Source organism: Vulpes lagopus, chromosome 7, assembly GCF_018345385.1.
Source record: "Vulpes lagopus strain Blue_001 chromosome 7, ASM1834538v1, whole genome shotgun sequence".
In the NCBI taxonomy this organism is placed as follows: Eukaryota; Metazoa; Chordata; class Mammalia; order Carnivora; family Canidae; genus Vulpes; species Vulpes lagopus.
This window is the reverse complement of record NC_054830.1, coordinates 12685320-12702414: the sequence shown is the minus strand read 5'-3', so window position 1 is coordinate 12702414 and position 17095 is coordinate 12685320. Positions and strand designations below refer to the sequence as shown.

At 62.5% G+C, this 17095-nt stretch overlaps 2 protein-coding genes across 4 annotated transcripts; one reads left to right on the top strand and one right to left on the bottom strand.

The window, feature by feature from the left end:
* Positions 1–1306: 1306 nt before the first annotated feature.
* GTPBP3 (GTP binding protein 3, mitochondrial) lies at positions 1307–5419 on the bottom strand. The gene is made up of 9 exons (XM_041760339.1): positions 5337–5419; positions 4674–4927; positions 4470–4556; positions 4179–4381; positions 3944–4016; positions 3712–3855; positions 3354–3519; positions 2352–2630; positions 1307–2133 (listed from the first exon to the last, which is right to left on the bottom strand). Exons 1-9 carry the CDS (start codon positions 5387–5389, stop codon positions 1908–1910), a joined length of 1485 nt encoding a protein of 494 aa, XP_041616273.1. The 5' UTR covers positions 5390–5419; the 3' UTR covers positions 1307–1907.
* A 1634-nt stretch (positions 5420–7053) lies between these two features.
* ANO8 (anoctamin 8) lies at positions 7054–16999 on the top strand. 3 transcript variants are annotated; one of them, XM_041762752.1, is made up of 19 exons: positions 7057–7428; positions 8166–8276; positions 8405–8537; positions 8717–8855; positions 8936–9032; positions 9599–9715; positions 9802–9929; positions 10027–10188; positions 10421–10573; positions 10690–10816; positions 10937–10992; positions 11099–11173; positions 11372–11503; positions 11997–12797; positions 13015–13206; positions 13320–13451; positions 13532–13642; positions 14644–15310; positions 16157–16999. In XM_041762752.1, exons 1-19 carry the CDS (start codon positions 7323–7325, stop codon positions 16522–16524), a joined length of 3807 nt encoding a protein of 1268 aa, XP_041618686.1. In that variant the 5' UTR covers positions 7057–7322; the 3' UTR covers positions 16525–16999. The 3 variants fall into 3 exon arrangements, with proteins under 3 accessions (XP_041618688.1, XP_041618686.1, XP_041618687.1); XM_041762754.1 differs by lacking the exon at positions 16157–16999 and having other exon boundaries at positions 7054–7428; positions 12978–13206; positions 14644–14989; XM_041762753.1 differs by lacking the exon at positions 11372–11503 and having other exon boundaries at positions 7059–7428.
* Positions 17000–17095: the final 96 nt, after the last annotated feature.

Below are 17095 nucleotides of genomic sequence, written 5' to 3'. Positions count from 1 at the left end.
GAAACAAAACAAACAGGCAAAGGGAAAAGAGAGAGAGAGAGCAAGAAACAGAGAACTCCAGAGAACACATTGCTGGTTACCAGAGGGGAGGTGGGTGGGCAGGTGATGGGTAAAATAGGGGATGGGAATTAAGAGGTGCACTTGTCATGATGAGCACTGCATACGGTATAGAAGTGTTGAGTCAGGGGCACCCGGGTGGCTCAGTGGTTGAGCATCTGCCTTTGGTTGAGGTCATGATCCCAGGGTCCTGGGATCGAGTCCCACATTGGGCTCCCCCCTCTGCATGTCCCTGCCTCTCTCTCTGTGTGTCTCTCATCAATAAATAAATAAAATCTTTAAAGAAAAAAAAAGAAGTGTTGAATCACTACATTGTATACCTGAAACTAATATAACACAGTATGTTAACTATACTGGAATTAAAATTTTAAAAGCTTAATAAAGGAAAGGATTAAAAAATAATCAAAGTCCTATCAATCAGATGCTCCCTCTCTTCCTCCACTCATCTCCCTCCTCTCTCCCCCTCACTCATTACTTCAGCCATACTGGCCACCTCACTGTTCCTTGAACACAGTATGAGGCTCCCACCTCAGGACCTTTGCACATGCTGTGCCCTCTGCCTGGGATACTGTCATCAACGTCCTCCATCTGGTTTCCTTCTCACCATTCGGCTGTCAGTACCAATGGCACCTCAGCAAGGCAGCCTGCCCTCATGTACCTGAGCAAGGAGGTCTCCTCCTCATCAGAAGCTCACACGGCAGCCATCAGATCTCACCATAAGGAAACAGGTTTCTAACGTGGGCAGGGGCAGCACCTGTGACAATCGGTCCCCTCTGTGTCCCCAGCATCCTGCACTCAACCTGTTGCACAGAAGGCCTGCAGCAAACTCAAACCGGAAGTCCAAACAAACCTATGTGCAAATCCCAAAGGTGGGGATGTCCAGCAAGTAACTAAGTCTCTGAGCATTAGTTTCCCCATCTGTAAAACTAAAAGAAAATACTCTTTGTGTTGTGCTGTTATGAAAACCCAATAAAATCATGCGTGTAGTTCTAGCACACAGCAGGTGCTTGATAGTTACGGAGGGAATGAATGCATAAGCTTGGAGGGCATTGGGACCCGGGATCTTGCAAGGCTCTTTTAAATATTAAGAGGCAAAGCTTCAAGATTAATACTAAAAAAGAGAATGACAACTTGCAGAGCAATACACAACTTATGTACAAAATATAAGACAAAACATATATATTTTTTAAGATTTTGTTTATTTATTCATGAGAGACATCCAGAGAGAGGCAGAGATACAGGCAGAGGGACAAGCAGGCTCCCTGTGGGGAGCCTGATATAGAACTCGATCCCAGGACCCAGGGATCACGACCTGAGCCCAAGGCAGATGCTCAATCACTGAGCCACCCAGGTGCCCGACAAAACATATTTTATAGGTGTGTACACAAGTATGTAAAAGAGCAGAGAAAATCAATTCTGGAAGTACACAAGTTAAGCTGTGACCCCCAAGGGATGGGAGGGAGATTGCCATGTTTAGGCATTTCTGAATCACCTGAATTTTGTCTGTTCCTTTGGTATTTGCAAAATAAATTAAGAACTACAAAACAAAGGCCCTCCCAAAGACCCCACCCCCATCCAACCATCCACTCCTACTTCCTCCAGCATCGGACACCCAAAGGGACCTCCGTTCAGTTCCATCCAGGGCTTGAACCCCTAGCATGTCCCCACAAGGGAATGTGGCTGGCTGTAGCTTACTTACTGCCAGCAACAGGGAGCTCACCACTTCTGAAGGCAGCCACTTTGCTCATCATTCTGGGGACAAGGTCTTTCCCCATGGGATGAAATTCTCACTTGGCCTAAGCTGTGCCCACATGCCTCAGGGCTTCTGGCTGAGAGTTTCAGTGGTCCTCTCACTTGCCCACACAGAAGTCCCGGAAGATGATGTCCAGGATCTCCTCAGTGTCCCCTCCACCGGTGATGCGGGCCAGGTGGCCGCGGGCGAGTCGCAGTGCCTCAGCAGCCAGGGCTAGGTCTTTTGTCTGCTTGTAGTGGCTGAGAGCATCCAGGCAGCCCTGGAGATGATGCTGGTGCCTTGCCCGCGTCAGAAGTGGTGGGCCTGTAGACGGGTCCCCACACCTGCAAGGGACAAACCATGCAGTCTTTCTCACCTTTCACAACTACCACTGGAAGGGGGATGCTCACTTGCACTCTGTAGGTACAGAAAACGAGCCTGGGGGCAGGTAGGCATCCAAGGCCAGTGGCTCAGCCCTGACTTGAAGGCGGGCTGAGGCAGGCTGCGGGGCAGGGACGGGTGGAGGGACGGGCGGAGGGGCGCGGGGCGGAGGGCGGCTCACACTTCAGCCAGCTCCTTCCTCAGCGCCTCCAGGAGGCCGTCCAATCCCTCTCCGGTCAAGCAGGACAGCAGCAGATGCGGAGGCAGGTGGGGACTGAGGTCTGGGCCCCCTCGAGGCAGTAAGTCCGATTTGTTCAGCACCAGCAGGAGGCGCTGGCTGTTCTCACTGGGGCTCCCAGCTCCCGCGGGGACGACAACGGTGTCCAGGAAGCTGCGGCTGGACGGAGAGGCCAGGTCCGTAGCATCTAACACGGCCAGAATGAGATCAGCCTGCTCCAGCCTGGGGGAACAGGGAGAACCAACCGGGCATTGACCCCAGAGTTGAGTAATTAAGGGCATGAAGATTGAGGAGGGCGGAAGGGCCGGGTAGGTGAGGGCGGGGCGGGGTGTAGTATGTGGGGTGGGGCAAGAGGGGCGGGGCAGGAGCAGAGGCTGAATTTCATTTCATTTATTTATTTTTTAATTCTTTTATTTTTTTTTTAAATTTTTTAAATCTATTTATTTATGATAGTTACAGAGAGAGAAAGAGAGAGGCAGAGACACAGGCAGAGGGAGAAGCAGGCTCCATGCACCGGGAGCCCGATGTGGGATTCGATCCCGGGTCTCTAAGATCGCGCCCCGGGCCAAAGGCAGGCGCCAAACCGCTGCGCCACCCAGGGATCCCTATTTTTTAATTCTTTTAAAAAAGATTTTATTTATTTATTCACGAGAGACACCCAGAGAGAGGCAGAGACACGGGCAGAGGGAGAAGTAGACCCCTGGCCCGATGCGGGACTCCCCGGACTCCTGGATCACGACCTGAGCCAAAGGCAGAGGCTCAACGGCTGAGCCACCCAGGCGTCCCAGAGGCTTAATTTTAACAGTTGTTCTCCCCATATCAGAGTCCCCGCTCGAGGGAGCTTAGCAGCCTTTCGTGATTTGAGAAGGACCCAAAATAAATGCAGCAAGGAGAAACGGGAACGGAAGGGCTCTGTCTCCCCATCCCACCACCCTGCAGGCCTACCTCTGGCGGGCGCGCCGCACGCCCTCCTGCTCCACCGGCCCCGCGCCCTCCCGCAACCCCGCCGTGTCGCTCAGCAGCGCGGGGAACCCAGCCAGGTCCACGGGGGTCTCCAGCACGTCGCGGGTGGTCCCCGGCTCCGGCGACACTATGGACACAGGCTTCCGGCCTAGGATGGAGTGGGGAGTAGGGGTTATCACCAAGGGGGCGGGGCAGAGGCGACGGAGCCCCTCCCCCAGGCTCCACCTCCCGGCTAGACTGCGCTTCCATCCTCGAGGACCCTCCCTCATACCTGAGCACCACCCCAGTTCCCTGCCCCGCCCCCGACACTAGGCCCCGCCTCCGCCCGCCTCCCACGCACTGAGTAGGTTCACCAGGCTGCTCTTGCCGGCGTTGGGGGGGCCTGTGACCACTATGTGCGCTCCTGAACGAAGCCTCTGCCCGCGCCTGGCATCTCGAAGATGTGCGCTCAGCGCCAGCTCCAGCTCCCGCACTTGGCTGTTGGCTGTGGATGGAAGAAAGCAGAGGGGAAAGGATGTGGGAGCTTCATAGGGCTAAGATGCCAGGTGTCCCCAACCCTTAGGAGGACTCACCTCGCTCGAGGACACCCTCCTCCAGGTTGTCATCCTCACCAAAATCGATATAGGCCTCCACATGAGCCAGAGCCTGGGGGAGGGGTGTAGGGAGGGAGGTGGAGGTGTGGTCGTTCAAGAACCCAGGTCCAGCCTGACCTAAGGGACCAGACTGGAGGCTCAGGCAGAGGAAGTTCTCACACACAGAATGGCAGGTGGGGTCTCTAAGAGGAGAATGGGTGCAGAGGGGGCTTGCCTTGGTGAGAGTCTTGGCCCAGCCATGGCAGAGGTGGCCCAGTTCCCCGTCCAGCTGCCTCAGTGCCTGCCGCCGCTGCGCCTCGGTTTCTGCATGAATTAGATCCGCCAGCCCCTCCACCTCGGTCAGGCTCAGCTTTCCGTGAGCGAATGCCCGCCTGGTGAACTCACCGGCCTCGGCCGGCCGCAGCCCTGGCACACTGCCTGCGGGAAGGTACTGGGTCCTGAGCTCCCTGGCCCCCACGGGGTCCCCTGGCAGAGCCAGACTTCGAGCCCAAGGCTGCAGACTCACCCAGGGCCTGCAGGACGCCACTCACCACCGCCGAGCCTCCATGCACGTGGAATTCCGCGCAGTCCTCACCCGTGAAACTTTGGGGACCTGGTGTGGCGAGATGGGAGTCGAGGAGTGCGGCCAGGCAAACGCCGGGCGGGTGTGTGTGTGTGTGGAAACTGGGTCAGGAGAGCTACAGCAGGTTCGGGATCTGGAGCCCCTCACCTGGGAACCAGAGCACCAGCGCGCGGTCCAACGGCTCCCCGGAATGGGGATGGCTGAGCAGGCGCAGGCAGGCGCTGCGAGCCGGGGGCAAGTCCCGGGGCGCCGTGAGGCTCCGGAGGGCGTGGCCGCTGGCGGGGCCGCTGGTCCGGATCACCGCGATGCCGCAGCGGCCTTGCCCGGAGCTCAGCGCGAAGATGGTGGCCCCGGCCCCGGGGACCGGGGCGCCGCTGCCCTGGCGCGTGCACGACCTGGGACTGCAGAGGAGGAGATCAGTGCCTCTGGGAGGCTCTTTGCCAGAGAGCAGGTGGACAGAGAGCAGGTGGACAGGGAGTGGGGAGATGCCCCGGGGGAGGCTCTGCGGCTGGGGGATGGGCAGAGGGGCGCCCGAGGCCAGAGGGTGACCCTGATGTGGGCCTGCGACGGGGGATGGATACATTGTGAGGGGGCGGAGGCTGGTGTTAGAATGTGACCCGAACGGGTACTCTGAGGCCAACAGGTGACCCAGATGTCGGCTCTGCGGCAGGGGGATGAACGGATTGGGGCTTGGAAAAATGCGAAAGGTGATCCTGCCGCAGGGAACCGGGCCCACAGACCCCAGGGAAAGGGTTCGGAGCCCAAGCAGGCACCCCCACGCTGTCACACCCGTTTCCTGTATCGCCCCACCTGCGAGGCCCACGTGCGCCCCGGGCTACTAGGCTCCACAACCCCCGCCACATGGATTCACAACCAGCGACCCGCCTACCCGCTCTGCCTGGGTGGCTTCTAGTCCTGGCAGGAGGACCCGCCCACTCCGCGGCGTGACTGGTGGAGCGCTGAGAGACGCTCGATCGTCATTGGGCCCCTCAGGAGGCGTACGGCCCACCCACTGAAGATCTCCGTTCCTATTGGCTGGCGACAGGGAAAGAGGCGGGGGGAGGCCACACGCGGGGGTGCAGCGAAATGGCGTTCCCCCGGCAACATTAGACCGAATTTTTAGGACCCAAGGAAGCGCGGGTATCCCAGACACCGGAAATGGAGGGTGGGAGGAAGAACCGAGCTTGGCCCAGGGCCGTGGGAATCACACGGAGGCGAGGATGCGAGCCCCGTATTTAACATCCGGCCACTCCGCAGCTTTAGGCGGAGCAAGAACAACTCAGGGGCGGAGAGGGACGAGTTCCGGGGAGCCCACGCCCCGGCCCCGGCCAAACCTTGTCCAAATTCCTGGGAAGATGCCTACCTGTGTGCCCAGAACTCTGTTTCTCCCCTACCCCATCCTTGCCTCCCGCCGTTCCCTCCTCGGAATCCCTGCATCGGACCAACTCGTCCTCAGGCCCCAGCTCTAGGGCCCCCCCTCCCCCGACAGGACGCCTTTCTGGAACCCCCCAGCATCACGCTCTCTGCCCCGTTGGGCTTTCCTGGCCCGGGCCTGCCCCGCGGAGCCGAGTGTCCGGTCCTCCGGGCCGGGCTCCCCGAAGGCCAGAAAGGGGAGTCTCAAGGATTTCTCTCAGGTTAACCCAGGACAGCGCTGGCGAGCGGGATAAAGCGCTGAGGGTGGAATTCTAGGCGCTGGGCTGGGTCTCCGCCGGCCGCGGTCGCACGGACGGTTCTCTGGTTCTCGGATGGAGCGGGCGGGCGACGCACTTTGCATTTGGGGAAGAATCTGTCCGTCCGACCCGCTGGAGTTCGGATCCCTGCCTCGACCCGCTCGACTTTTTCATTTGTCAAAGGGTGACGAACGCGGACACTCGCCTTCCCCGAGTTGTTCCCTCTGTCACAAGTACACATCAGGTGCCTACTGTGTGCACTACGAACCTGGAGGGGCCCCTGCCCTCGCTGGGCCCCCGGCCTACCCGAAGTGCCTGTGCAGGACAGTCAGGGGTCTGGGTGCAGATGAACCTGTACAGGACGTCCAGTTCAATGTGAATTTCAGATAAACAGTGAATAAGGTTTGGGCATAACTACATCCCACTAAAAGTGTATTCGTTTGTTGAAATTCAATTTGCTAAAATTGGCATCTCTCTCGGGTCCTCTCTGAGGACGTTTCGTCCTGAGAAGTGGACGGAGAAGGTGTGACGAGTGCCCCAAGGAGCTGACCGGCACATGCTAAGGCCCTGAGGGCAGGACTTGCTGTAACTATTAATTCGTATTCTAGCTGCGGTGAAGTCACTGCTGCCTGGAATCTCCTCGGCCCGAGCCCACCCCTTCCCAAGTCCTGACGTTGTCAAAATCAGGCCCAACTCAAGATTCCAAACCGTGCCCGTGCAGACGGGGAAACTAAGGCTCCGAGGGGGTGAATCTGGGGCCTGGGGCGGGCGGCGACGAGACCCAGAATTAGACCGCGGGCGGGGACTCGGAGGAGAATACATCTTTGGTGCGGGCGGAGACGGGCACCAGAAAACGAAGTGGGCGGGCGAGAACGAAATCCAGAAAACAACACGGGCGGAGTCGAGAACCCAATAGCGACGTGCGCGGGGACGAGAAGGAGAATCGAGGTTCCGCGCGGGCGGAGACGACAAGCAGCGCTCGGGCACGCGGGGACGGCGGCCGGCGCGGGCGGGCGCGGCCTTTGTCTCCACCTCCAGCGCGCTCCGCCGGCTGCACCGGCCCGATGAGCCCGCGGCCCCCCGGCGCTCGGGCCGCCCGCAGCCCCTGACCTGACCTGCCCTCGCCATGGCCGAAGCCACCTCCAGCGCCGGGGGCACGTCCCTGGAGGGCGAGCGTGGCAAGAGGCCCCCGCCTGAGGGCGAGCCTGCAGCCCCGGCGTCTGGAGTTCTGGGTATGTGTGCGGCGGCCGGATCTGACAGCGCTGCAGGTGCCTGTGGTGCGCGGCGGCCGGGCGGGGAGTGGGATTGGGGTCAGCGGTCCCGGGCCTAGAGTCCTGTCGAGGGGCCGGCTTCTCCCGGCACTGCGGCTGCGGCGAGGCCGGCGCGGCTGGGACGGCGCAGGGGGCAGGGGTCCCCGCGCAGAGACGCGGACACGCCCCTCCGAGAACCCTGGCCCGGGGCTGAGCTCAGTCACCCCCTGGGCTACCAGATCGCAGCCCGGCAGGGATGCGCTTGAGAGAGCCTCTCCGCAGAGGATACAGAATCCTACGGTCCTGGGTTCGAATCCCAGCTCGCCTGTGTGACCTTGGGTGCGTGACTTAAACGCCCCGGTCCTCAGTTTCCTCACCTGTGAAATGGGGGTAAGAACCGCGCCCAGCTATGAGGACGCGCTGACATGATGTGGTGAAGTGCTCAGGGCTGCTAGTGAGCGCCCCATCGATTGTGGTTTTGGAGGCGGAGCTGGGCCTCAAGAATGAGTAAGATTTGTAAGGGAGGACCTGGGGGAAGGGCGTTCCTGGCTGGTTGCAAGGACGAGGAGGGAAGGAAACAAGCCAAGGCCAAAGCTTGCAGGTCCTTGAACGCCAGACTGAGTGTGTGAGCAGGGGCTAGGGCGGGAATGACTGAACTGGAGGCTGGGGTCCTGGTCTGGGAGTGGCCTGACCTGGGCCCTGCCCCGCCTGCCCCCTAGATAAGCTTTTTGGGAAGCGGCTGCTGCAGGCTGGTCGCTATCTGGTGTCACACAAGGCGTGGATGAAGACAGTGCCCACGGAGAACTGCGACGTGCTGATGACCTTTCCAGGTACCTGTGCCCGCCGCCTGCCCGCTGCCCAGATGGGCTCCCCTGAGCTGGGCTCCCCTGAGTAGGAGTCTGTAAGAGGCCTCGGACCCCTTGTGGCGAGAGCCATCAGTCCCTGTGCCCCTTGGCAGACACGACTGATGACCACACGCTGCTATGGCTGCTGAACCACATCCGCGTGGGCATCCCCGAGCTCATCGTGCAAGTCCGCCACCACCGCCACACGCGTGCCTATGCCTTCTTCGTCACCGCCACATATGAGAGGCGAGTCTCTGTCCCTGGCCTCTCGCTGACCCTGCTACCCAGCTCCCCGCCCTTCAAGAACCAACTGCAAGGTCTAGTGCCCTGCATTTGTCCCAGGTGGCCGCCAGGTACACCAACCCTAGCTCCAGGACGTGAGCCAGGGGTCTCCCTGTGACCCCAGCTCCGTGTCTTCCCGGCAGCCTACTTCGAGGAGCCGACGAGCTCGGTTTGCGCAAAGCAGTGAAGGCCGAGTTTGGCGGGGGCACCCGCGGCTTCTCCTGCGAGGAGGACTTCATCTACGAGAACGTGGAGAGTGAGCTGCGCTTCTTCACCTCCCAGGTGCGGCCAGCTCTGGCTCCCAGTGCGCATCCCTAGCCCTTGGGCTGCTGCTCCCTGTGCTCAAGCCCTGTCCCCCGCAGGAACGCCAGAGCATCATCCGCTTCTGGCTACAGAACCTACGCGCAAAGCAGGGCGAGGCGCTGCACAACGTGCGCTTCCTGGAGGACCAGCCAATCAGTAAGTGGGCGGGACCAGCCTCCAATCACACGTGGGGAGTTGGGTGGGGCTCTTAGAGTGCAGCCTATCGGGAGCGAGGGGGCGGGGCCTAGAGACATCAATCAATGCGGTGAGGGGGTGTGGCCTTAGCGTAGGGGTGGGGCTTAGCTCCCGGGAGGCGTGTCCAGGAGAAACCTTTCTCTGGGTCTGGGATAAGGCAGGGGCAGGACCATGGACAGCACTCCATGCCTTGTGAGGTGTGGCCCTGGGCCTCAGTTTCCTCTCCCAGAAAGCAGCTGCTGCAAGTTCACCTTCTGATGCCAATTTAGCACCATTCCTCAGACGTTCGCAGCAGTGAACTGAGGCCGATGGCTTTATTTAAATACAAGGTTCCACCCTAGGACCTCACCCTCCAGGTGGATTCCTGCACCCCCTCCTGCCTGCCTCTGCACCTCCCAATTCTGAAGGAGAACCAGACATCCTGCCCACTCAGAACTCCTCCCCTGGGAAGAGCTTCTGAAGATTTAAAGGCAGGGAAAAACTGTGACTTGGGTTTCGGCCAAGGTCCTGCTCTTATCCCCCCACAGTCCCTGAGCTGGCAGCCCGCGGGATCATCCAGCAGGTGTTCCCGGTCCATGAGCAGCGCATCCTGAACCGCCTCATGAAGTCATGGGTGCAAGCTGTGTGTGAAAACCAGCCTTTAGGTGTGGCCCCAGGTGGTGGTGGGGGGTGCGGGAGTCTCAGGAAGCGGGCAGGGCTGACCAGGACCCCCTGACTGTGCCCCTGGCAGATGAGATCTGTGACTACTTTGGAGTGAAGATTGCCATGTACTTTGCCTGGCTGGGTTTCTACACATCAGCGATGGTATACCCAGCTGTTTTTGGCTCCGTCCTGTACACATTTACGGAGGCTGATCAGGTGCTGGGAGTGGGCTGGGCAGGGGCTGGGGTACCTGAGACACCTCCCTCCTCCCTGGGCCAGCTTGGCCAACAGCTCAGCCTTCTGCTGTCCCCAGACAAGCCGGGATGTTTCGTGTGTGGTTTTTGCCCTCTTCAACGTGGTCTGGTCGACCCTGTTCTTGGAGGAGTGGAAACGGAGGGGGGCAGAGCTGGCCTACAAATGGGGGACGCTGGACTCACCTGGAGAAGCTGTGGAGGAGCCACGACCCCAGTTCAGGGTCAGTCGGGGGTATCTGACTCCAAGAGTGACAGGTGGAGGTGGGGGGCACTGCAGGGGCAGAGATTGTGGGAAATTGCATTTGAGGGACTGGGAAAGGTGTACTAGGTGTGGGCACCACAGAAGCAAAGGCGTGGTGGGAGGAAATTGAATTCAGAGGACTGGGAAGGTGGGGGAGGGGCAGGGGCAGCCCCTCTGGCCTCCTGCTGAGCCCCACCCCCACCCTCTGCCAGGGCATCCGGCGCATCAGCCCTGTGACTCGGGCTGAGGAGTTCTACTACCCACCCTGGAAGCGGCTGCTTTTCCAGCTGCTTGTGAGTCTCCCGTTATGCCTCACCTGCCTGGCCTGCGTGTTTCTGCTCATGCTGGGCTGCTTCCAGCTGCAGGTGACCTCCAGCCCCCAGCCCTGGCCTTGGTCCTTGACCTGGCAGCCACCTGCCCAGGTCCACTCTGAGCTAAGCCCGGATGCCAGGGTGACCTGTGAACCCCCCTGCCCCTGCAGGAGCTGGTGCTGAGTGTGAAGGGGCTGCCCCGTCTTGCCCGTTTCCTGCCCAAGGTTGTGCTGGCTCTGCTGGTCAGCGCAAGTGCTGAGGGCTATAAGAAGCTCGCCATCTGGCTCAACGACATGGGTATGCCCTGCCAGGGGAGGTCCCGCTGCCCTGGGGAGGGAGGTCCCTACTGCCCTACAGGGCCCCCTGCTGCTTTCAGGGGGCCTGGGCCACCTCCTCACTCACCTCTTCGGCCCCCAGAGAATTACCGGCTGGAGAGCGCCTACGAGAAGCACCTCATCATCAAAGTCGTCCTGGTGAGCCGTGGCCAGCAGGCAGGCAGCAGGGAGGCTGCAGGGGGCATGGGAGGGGCTCCTGGGGACGGGGCAGCAGAGCGATTGCCCACCTGCTTACTTCCCACAGTTCCAGTTTGTCAACTCCTACCTGAGCCTCTTCTACATTGGCTTCTACCTCAAGGACATGGAGCGCTTGAAAGAGGTGAGATCCCCCCAGCCCAAGGCAGTGCCCCCCAGTGGTGGCCAGTGGGGGGCCGGACTTGGCCCAAGGGGTCCACGGGCTCTCCAGCCCCTCCCCCGCACCCTCCATCCTTCTCTCTCTGTCCGTCCGTCCGTGTGTCCTCTCTCTGCCTGTCGTCCCCCCATCTGTCCGTCCACCTGTCCGTCGGTCCCTCCACAGCTCCTGCTCGTCCTGTCCCTGTCCCAGAGCCTCGAGCGGCAGCTTCGGGCGGTGCTGGTCCCGCTCGCGGCCCTGCGGTTCCACCTGCTCCTCCTCTCCCTCCGGGGCCTCCTGCTCATGGCCCGGGCCAAAGTATGGGCAGACGGCAGGCCTGCAGGCCTTGCCAGGGCGGGCAGTGTGGCTGTGCTTGGGGCCTCACGCTGCCTGAGCCTCGGGTGCATGTTTCCAAGGCGCTGGGGCCCTGCTGATGGGGTGCAGATGGCAGGGGCCTTTCAAGGCCCTGGGTACCAGCTGAGCTCCTGGGCAGGGCTGCAAGCAGGGGGACCCCACAGCAGGCCTCCCTGCAACATGCGCTGCAACTGCAGGAGGTTGGCTAGGAACGCTGTGGCCCACTGGGCTATGGTTTGTGGCAGATGAATGGTGGTAGAGGCTGCCGGGGTTGAGTGCTGGGGCCTCCACGTCCGTCCGGGGACATCTAAAGGGCTGGAGTTAGCTACTGGCTTCAGGGCATGTGTCTGGAAACTTGCTCCCGGAGGGCGGGTGCCCAGTGCCAGCAGCCCGCCCTGGTGCCCCGGGCCCCGCCCACGCCCCACGTGGCCTCTCTCCTCCCCCTTCCTGCCCCCAGATGCTGGCCACTCTGCTGATCACCCGCCAGTTCCTGCAGAATGTGCGCGAGGTCCTGCAGCCTCACCTGTACCGCCGGCTGGGCCGAGGCGAGCTCGGCCTGCAGGCAGCCTGGGAGCTGGCCCGTGCCCTGCTTGGCCTGCTGAGCCTCCAGCGCCCCGCGCCCCGCCGCCTGGAACCCCAGGCTGAAGAGGGTGGTGGTGGTGGCAGCGGGGGCCGCAGGTGTCTCAGTGGGGGCTGCGGGGCACCTGAGGAGGAGGAGGAGGCCACAGTGGAGCGGCGGCCTGCAGGGGAAGGTGGGGAGGTGGGGGATGGCCCTCGAGGGGGCAAAGAGGAAGAGGAAGAGGAGGAGGAGGAGGAGGAGGATGAGGAAGATGACGAGGAGGAGGGTGAGGAGAGTGGCCTCCTGGACTGCGGGCTCAGGCTGAAGAAAGTCAGCTTTGCTGAACGAGGGGCTGGGCGGCGGCGGCCTGGCCCGGAGGCCCTCCTAGAGGAGGGGAGCCCCACGATGGTGGAGAAGGGGCTGGAGCCGGGAGTGTTCACACTGGCCGAAGACGACGATGAGGCCGAAGGGGCTCCCGGCAGTCCTGAGCGGGAGCCTCCGGCCGTCCTGCTCCGCCGGGCTGGGGGCGAGGGCCGTGACCAGGGGCCAGATGGGGGCCCAGACCCAGAGCCGGGCTCGGGAGACTCGGGCCGGAGGCAGCGGCGGCAGAATCGGTCATCTTGGATTGATCCCCCCGAGGAGGACCACTCTCCGCAGCTCACCCAGGCCGAGCTTGAGAGCTGTATGAAGAAGTACGAGGTGAGGAGGGCATCTGAGGATCAAGGCCCGGCCCTCTGAGGGCAGGGCAGACAGTCTGAGGGTGGGGCTAGGGGGCTGGAAGCTTGCTGGAGGGGGCGCTCTGGGTCCATTCAGCATAATCAGAGGGAGGTGGGCTTGAGAGAAGAAGGTAGTCTAAGGAAGGAGGCATCCTGGTCCAAGGGAGGGCCCAAGGCCACACCCAGGCACCCGCCTGCAGGACACGTTCCAGGACTATCAGGAGATGTTCGTGCAGTTCGGCTATGTTGTGCTCTTCTCGTCTGCCTTCCCCCTGGCTGCTCTGTGCGCCCTGGTCAACAACCTCATCGAGATCCGGAGCGACGCCCTCAAGCTGTGCACGGGGCTGCAGCGGCCCTTCGGGCAGCGGGTCGAGAGCATCGGCCAGTGGCAGGTGTGGGGACGGCCGAGGCCCAAAGGGAGTCAGGGTGTGCTGGGGAGGGGCGGGAGGCCCAGGAAGGGGGGCCGGACCCCACCTGAGCGCCCCACCCCCGTGTTCCCCTGCAGAAGGTGATGGAGGCCATGGGCGTCCTGGCGATCGTGGTCAACTGCTACCTGATCGGCCAGTGTGGGCAGCTGCAGCGCCTCTTCCCCTGGCTCAGCCCCGAGGCGGCCATCGTGTCCGTGGTGGTGCTCGAGGTGGGGCCGGTGGCTGGGTGGAGGAGCTGGGGCCCGGCAGGGCGTCCCCGAGCCTGCAGCCTCCTCCTCTGTCGCCTCAGCACTTCGCGCTGCTCCTCAAGTACCTCATCCACGTGGCCATCCCCGACATCCCAGGCTGGGTGGCCGAGGAGATGGCCAAGCTGGAGTACCAGCGCCGGGAGGCCTTCAAGGTACGCTGGCGGGGGCTGGGCTCGGTTCACGCCTTCCCTCGGTGGGGCTCCTCCGGCCTGCCTGGCTGGCAGCCCGCTTGCTAGCAGCAGGGAAGAGGTGCAGAGCCCAGTGTAATAATTAGCACTCCGAACAGGCCGGTCCCTCCCGGAATCCCTGGTGGCATCCAGCACCAGGCTGGCACTTGTGGGCCTTTAGTCATCGCCAGCTCACCGGCGGTGCCCTGTTTGGGGCCAGGGACACAGCTGATGCTTCCTAGAAGCCCAGCTTCTGCCACATTCCTCGGAAAGCTGCGGAGTGGGCCAAGGAGCTCAGCAGCGCCAGGCGGCGCTCTCCACGATGACGGAATGTGTCTCTGCGCTGCTCGCGTGGCCCCTCACTACAGGTGGCTGGCGGGCGCTTGACATGGGCTTGGTACAACCGCGAAATGCAATTCTTATTTTATTTTAATGATTTAAATCAACACTGACAAAGCCACATGTGGCTCCTGGACTGGCCAGCATGGACTCTGGTCTGTGTCAGTCGTGATTCTATCACTGGGTCTCCAGAACGCAGAGAACTGTTGAGGCCCGATACGTGTTTACTGCTCTCCCAGTTGTTAAGACAGTGTCTGGCACATGGCGGGGGACAGAGTTGGTGGCCAGTAATGTTCGCTTTCTAAATTCTCAGAAAGCACTGGCACAGATCCAGGAATGCAGTCGGTGCCTAATAAGTGGTTAGATCTCTCCCTGCTTCCTTGGAGAGCCCCAGGGCGGTTCCAGGGATGCACAGGGGACCCAGTAAGTGGTTAGATCTCTCACCACTTCCACAGAGAGCCCCAGTGTGGGTCAGGAATGCAGCTGGTGCCCAAAAGGTGTTTGGATCTCTCCTCCCTGCTGCAGAGAGCACCAGCAGGGGTGTGGGGGCCCCAGCTGGCACCTGCTCAGCTCACACGCAGCTGGCACCTGCTCAGCTCACACGCATTTTCTGCCCGGTCCCTGTAATGGCTCTGTTCTGCCCACAGAGACACGAACGCCAGGCCCAGCACCGCTACCAGCAGCAGCAGCGGCGGCGGCGGGAGGAGGAGGAGCGCCAGCGCCACGCAGAGCACCATGCCCGGCGAGAGCGAGATGCCAGTGGCCGGGAGGAGGCTCGGGCCGAAGGCTCAGGGCTGGACCCCGCTGCCCCCGAGAAGGCCTCCACCAAGGCCAAGGGCGGTGGGGCAGGTAGCCATGGGCAGGAGCGGCCCAAGCGCCCGGGGTCCTTGCTGGCACCCAACAACGTCATGAAGCTGAAGCAGATCATCCCGCTGCAGGGCAAGTTCCTGTCGTCGGGGGCTACGTCCTCACTGGCCAGTGCGGGGGCCGGCCCTGCCGCCCGGCCACCCCCTGCCCAGTCACCCACGGGTAGCGACACCCGCCTGCCAGCCTTCCTCAGCTTCAAGTTCCTCAAGTCGCCTGAGACCCGGCGGGACCCAGAGCGCAGCCACTCACCACCCAAGGCCTTCCACGCCGGCAAGCTCTTCCCTTTCGGCGGGGCCCGGGCTGACACCGGGTCCAACGGGGCAGGCGGGCAGGCCCGGCTGGACGGGACCCCCGGCGGTGGAGGAGGCCGAGCCCAGCGGAGTGGGCCGGTGGACGAGGCTGCGGCTGAGGAGCCGGACGCCCCCCGGCCTGAAGAGGAAGGCTCAGGTCACAAGCTTTAACTCGGGGGTGGGGACTCTGGGCCCGGCTCTGTGGGAAGGGGTGGGGTGGCCAGGCCTGGGGAGAGGGGCTGCAGGGGACAGAGGAGGCCCGGTCTCTGGTACCGGTTGGGAACCTGGGTATGTGGTATGTGGAGCCTCTCAGTCCAAGCCTGCCCAGTGTCTCCAGGACCCCTGAGAGCCAAAGCCCCCTGTCCCAGTGCCTCTCCCAGGGCACCCTGCCCACCCTGCTCTGGGGCCAGGAGAGATGAAGGAGGCTTCTTCATTCACCACCTGGCCCAGCCTCTCCTGTTCCTATAAGACCCCACACCCAGCTCACTCTGGGGGGACTGGACCCCCCAGGCCTCTATGCAAGTCCCTACCTGCAGCCCAGCTGTTTGAGGAGGCCTTCCTTGGAGGTCGGGGCTGGAGCTGCCCACTCCGGGAGCTCGGGGTGCTTGGCCACAGGCCACACCCACATTTGTGCTCAGCAGAGGTGCCAGTCTCATGCTCCTCCCCACCCCCACCCCTACCTTGCCAGTCCCAGCCCCAGCCCCACCCAGCCCCAGGCTCCAGCAACTAACTCCCCTGGGAGCCCGAGGTGGCAGCTGCAGCACCAGGGACACAGGTCAGATATCAGAGGGACTTCCTCAGACCGTCCTTCTCCCCATGACGGGGAGGGGCCCAGTGCCCAGAGGCAGGGGACGCACCAGAAGACGCCCACCCCTTGTCACTGATCAGAAGCAATAAGGCCCTCGATGTGCCTGGAAGCCCGGGAGGGAGCGCGGGCAGGGTCCGAGCGGGGTCCGGCGGCGGGGGCGGCACCCCCCCGGAACGGCCCCTCTCGCCTCCGCAGGGACAGCGCTGGCCCCCGTGGGCGCCCCTGCCCTCCGCACCCGCCGCAGCCGGAGCCCCGCGCCGCCGCCGCCGCCAACGCCGCTGCCCCGGCCCCCGACGCCGCCCGCAGGCTGCTGGCAGTGGGACGGGCCCTGGGGCTGCGGGGGCGAGGGCGCCGCCCCCCGCCAGGCCCCCGCCCCCGCCGCCGCCGAGTGCCCGCCCTGCGCCCTCGCCGGGCCCCCGCCCGCCCCGCAGCCCCTGCCGGGGGACGCCAGCTTCTACAGCCTCCCCCCGCCGCCCACCTCCGAGTCCCCGGAGCCCCCGGCGCCCTCGCCCAGCCCCAGCCCCAGCCCCCAGGCCGTGTGCTGGCCCAGCGGCTGGCATTAGCTCCGCCTTCCTGTTCTCATATGCAATACCAGTCCGGGGACCGGGGCGGCGGCCGCCACCCAGAAAACGCGCTTCGGCCCGACGGCCCCCCAGTGTTGGCTGCCCCCTCCTGGGGCGGGGCCGGGGGCGGGCCTCCCCTATCTGCCGTTTTCCTTCCAACCGGGATGGGGGAAACGAAAGGAAACCCCCCCAAAAAAACCAACAGAAAACACACAGAATAGGCGATTATTTATTTGTTTTTAATTTATTTTGTCATATTTTTGTAAAACGGCAGAAATGCAATAAAAAGTATATTTCAACAGTGCCCGAGGACAGAGCAGTGGAAGGGGGATCAGGGGGCCCAGTGACCTGTAGTTGGTGCTGGCTTTCCAGGGACCTAGCAGGCCTAGGGTGGGTGCCCCTCCCATCCCGTGACCCTTGGGGGCCTCCTCCTAAGAACTGGGTCTTGAGGCCACAGATGGAAAACTCCAGACTGCACCAACTCCGAGTCGGCCCAGATTTGGGGGCCCTGGGAGAAGCTGCAGAGCCTCAGGCCCTGGCTTCAGCCTCCTAGACAAAGGAAGAAATCTCA

Excerpts from the sequence above, each read along its gene's own strand:
- ANO8 (XM_041762752.1), top strand. The coding sequence starts at position 7,323 with ATGGCCGAAGCCACCTCCAGCGCCGGGGGCACGTCCCTGGAGGGCGAG. Across the intron at positions 10,574-10,689 it reads TGGGCTGCTTCCAGCTGCAG|GAGCTGGTGCTGAGTGTGAA; the intron begins GTGACCTCCAGC and ends CTGCCCCTGCAG. Across the intron at positions 12,798-13,014 it reads GCTGTATGAAGAAGTACGAG|GACACGTTCCAGGACTATCA; the intron begins GTGAGGAGGGCA and ends ACCCGCCTGCAG.
- GTPBP3 (XM_041760339.1), bottom strand. The coding sequence starts at position 5,389 with ATGTGGCGGGGGTTGTGGAGCCTAGTAGCCCGGGGCGCACGTGGGCCT. Across the intron at positions 3,856-3,943 it reads GGAGGGTGTCCTCGAGCGAG|CCAACAGCCAAGTGCGGGAG; the intron begins GTGAGTCCTCCT and ends TTCCATCCACAG. Across the intron at positions 2,631-3,353 it reads GTGCGGCGCGCCCGCCAGAG|GCTGGAGCAGGCTGATCTCA; the intron begins GTAGGCCTGCAG and ends CTGTTCCCCCAG.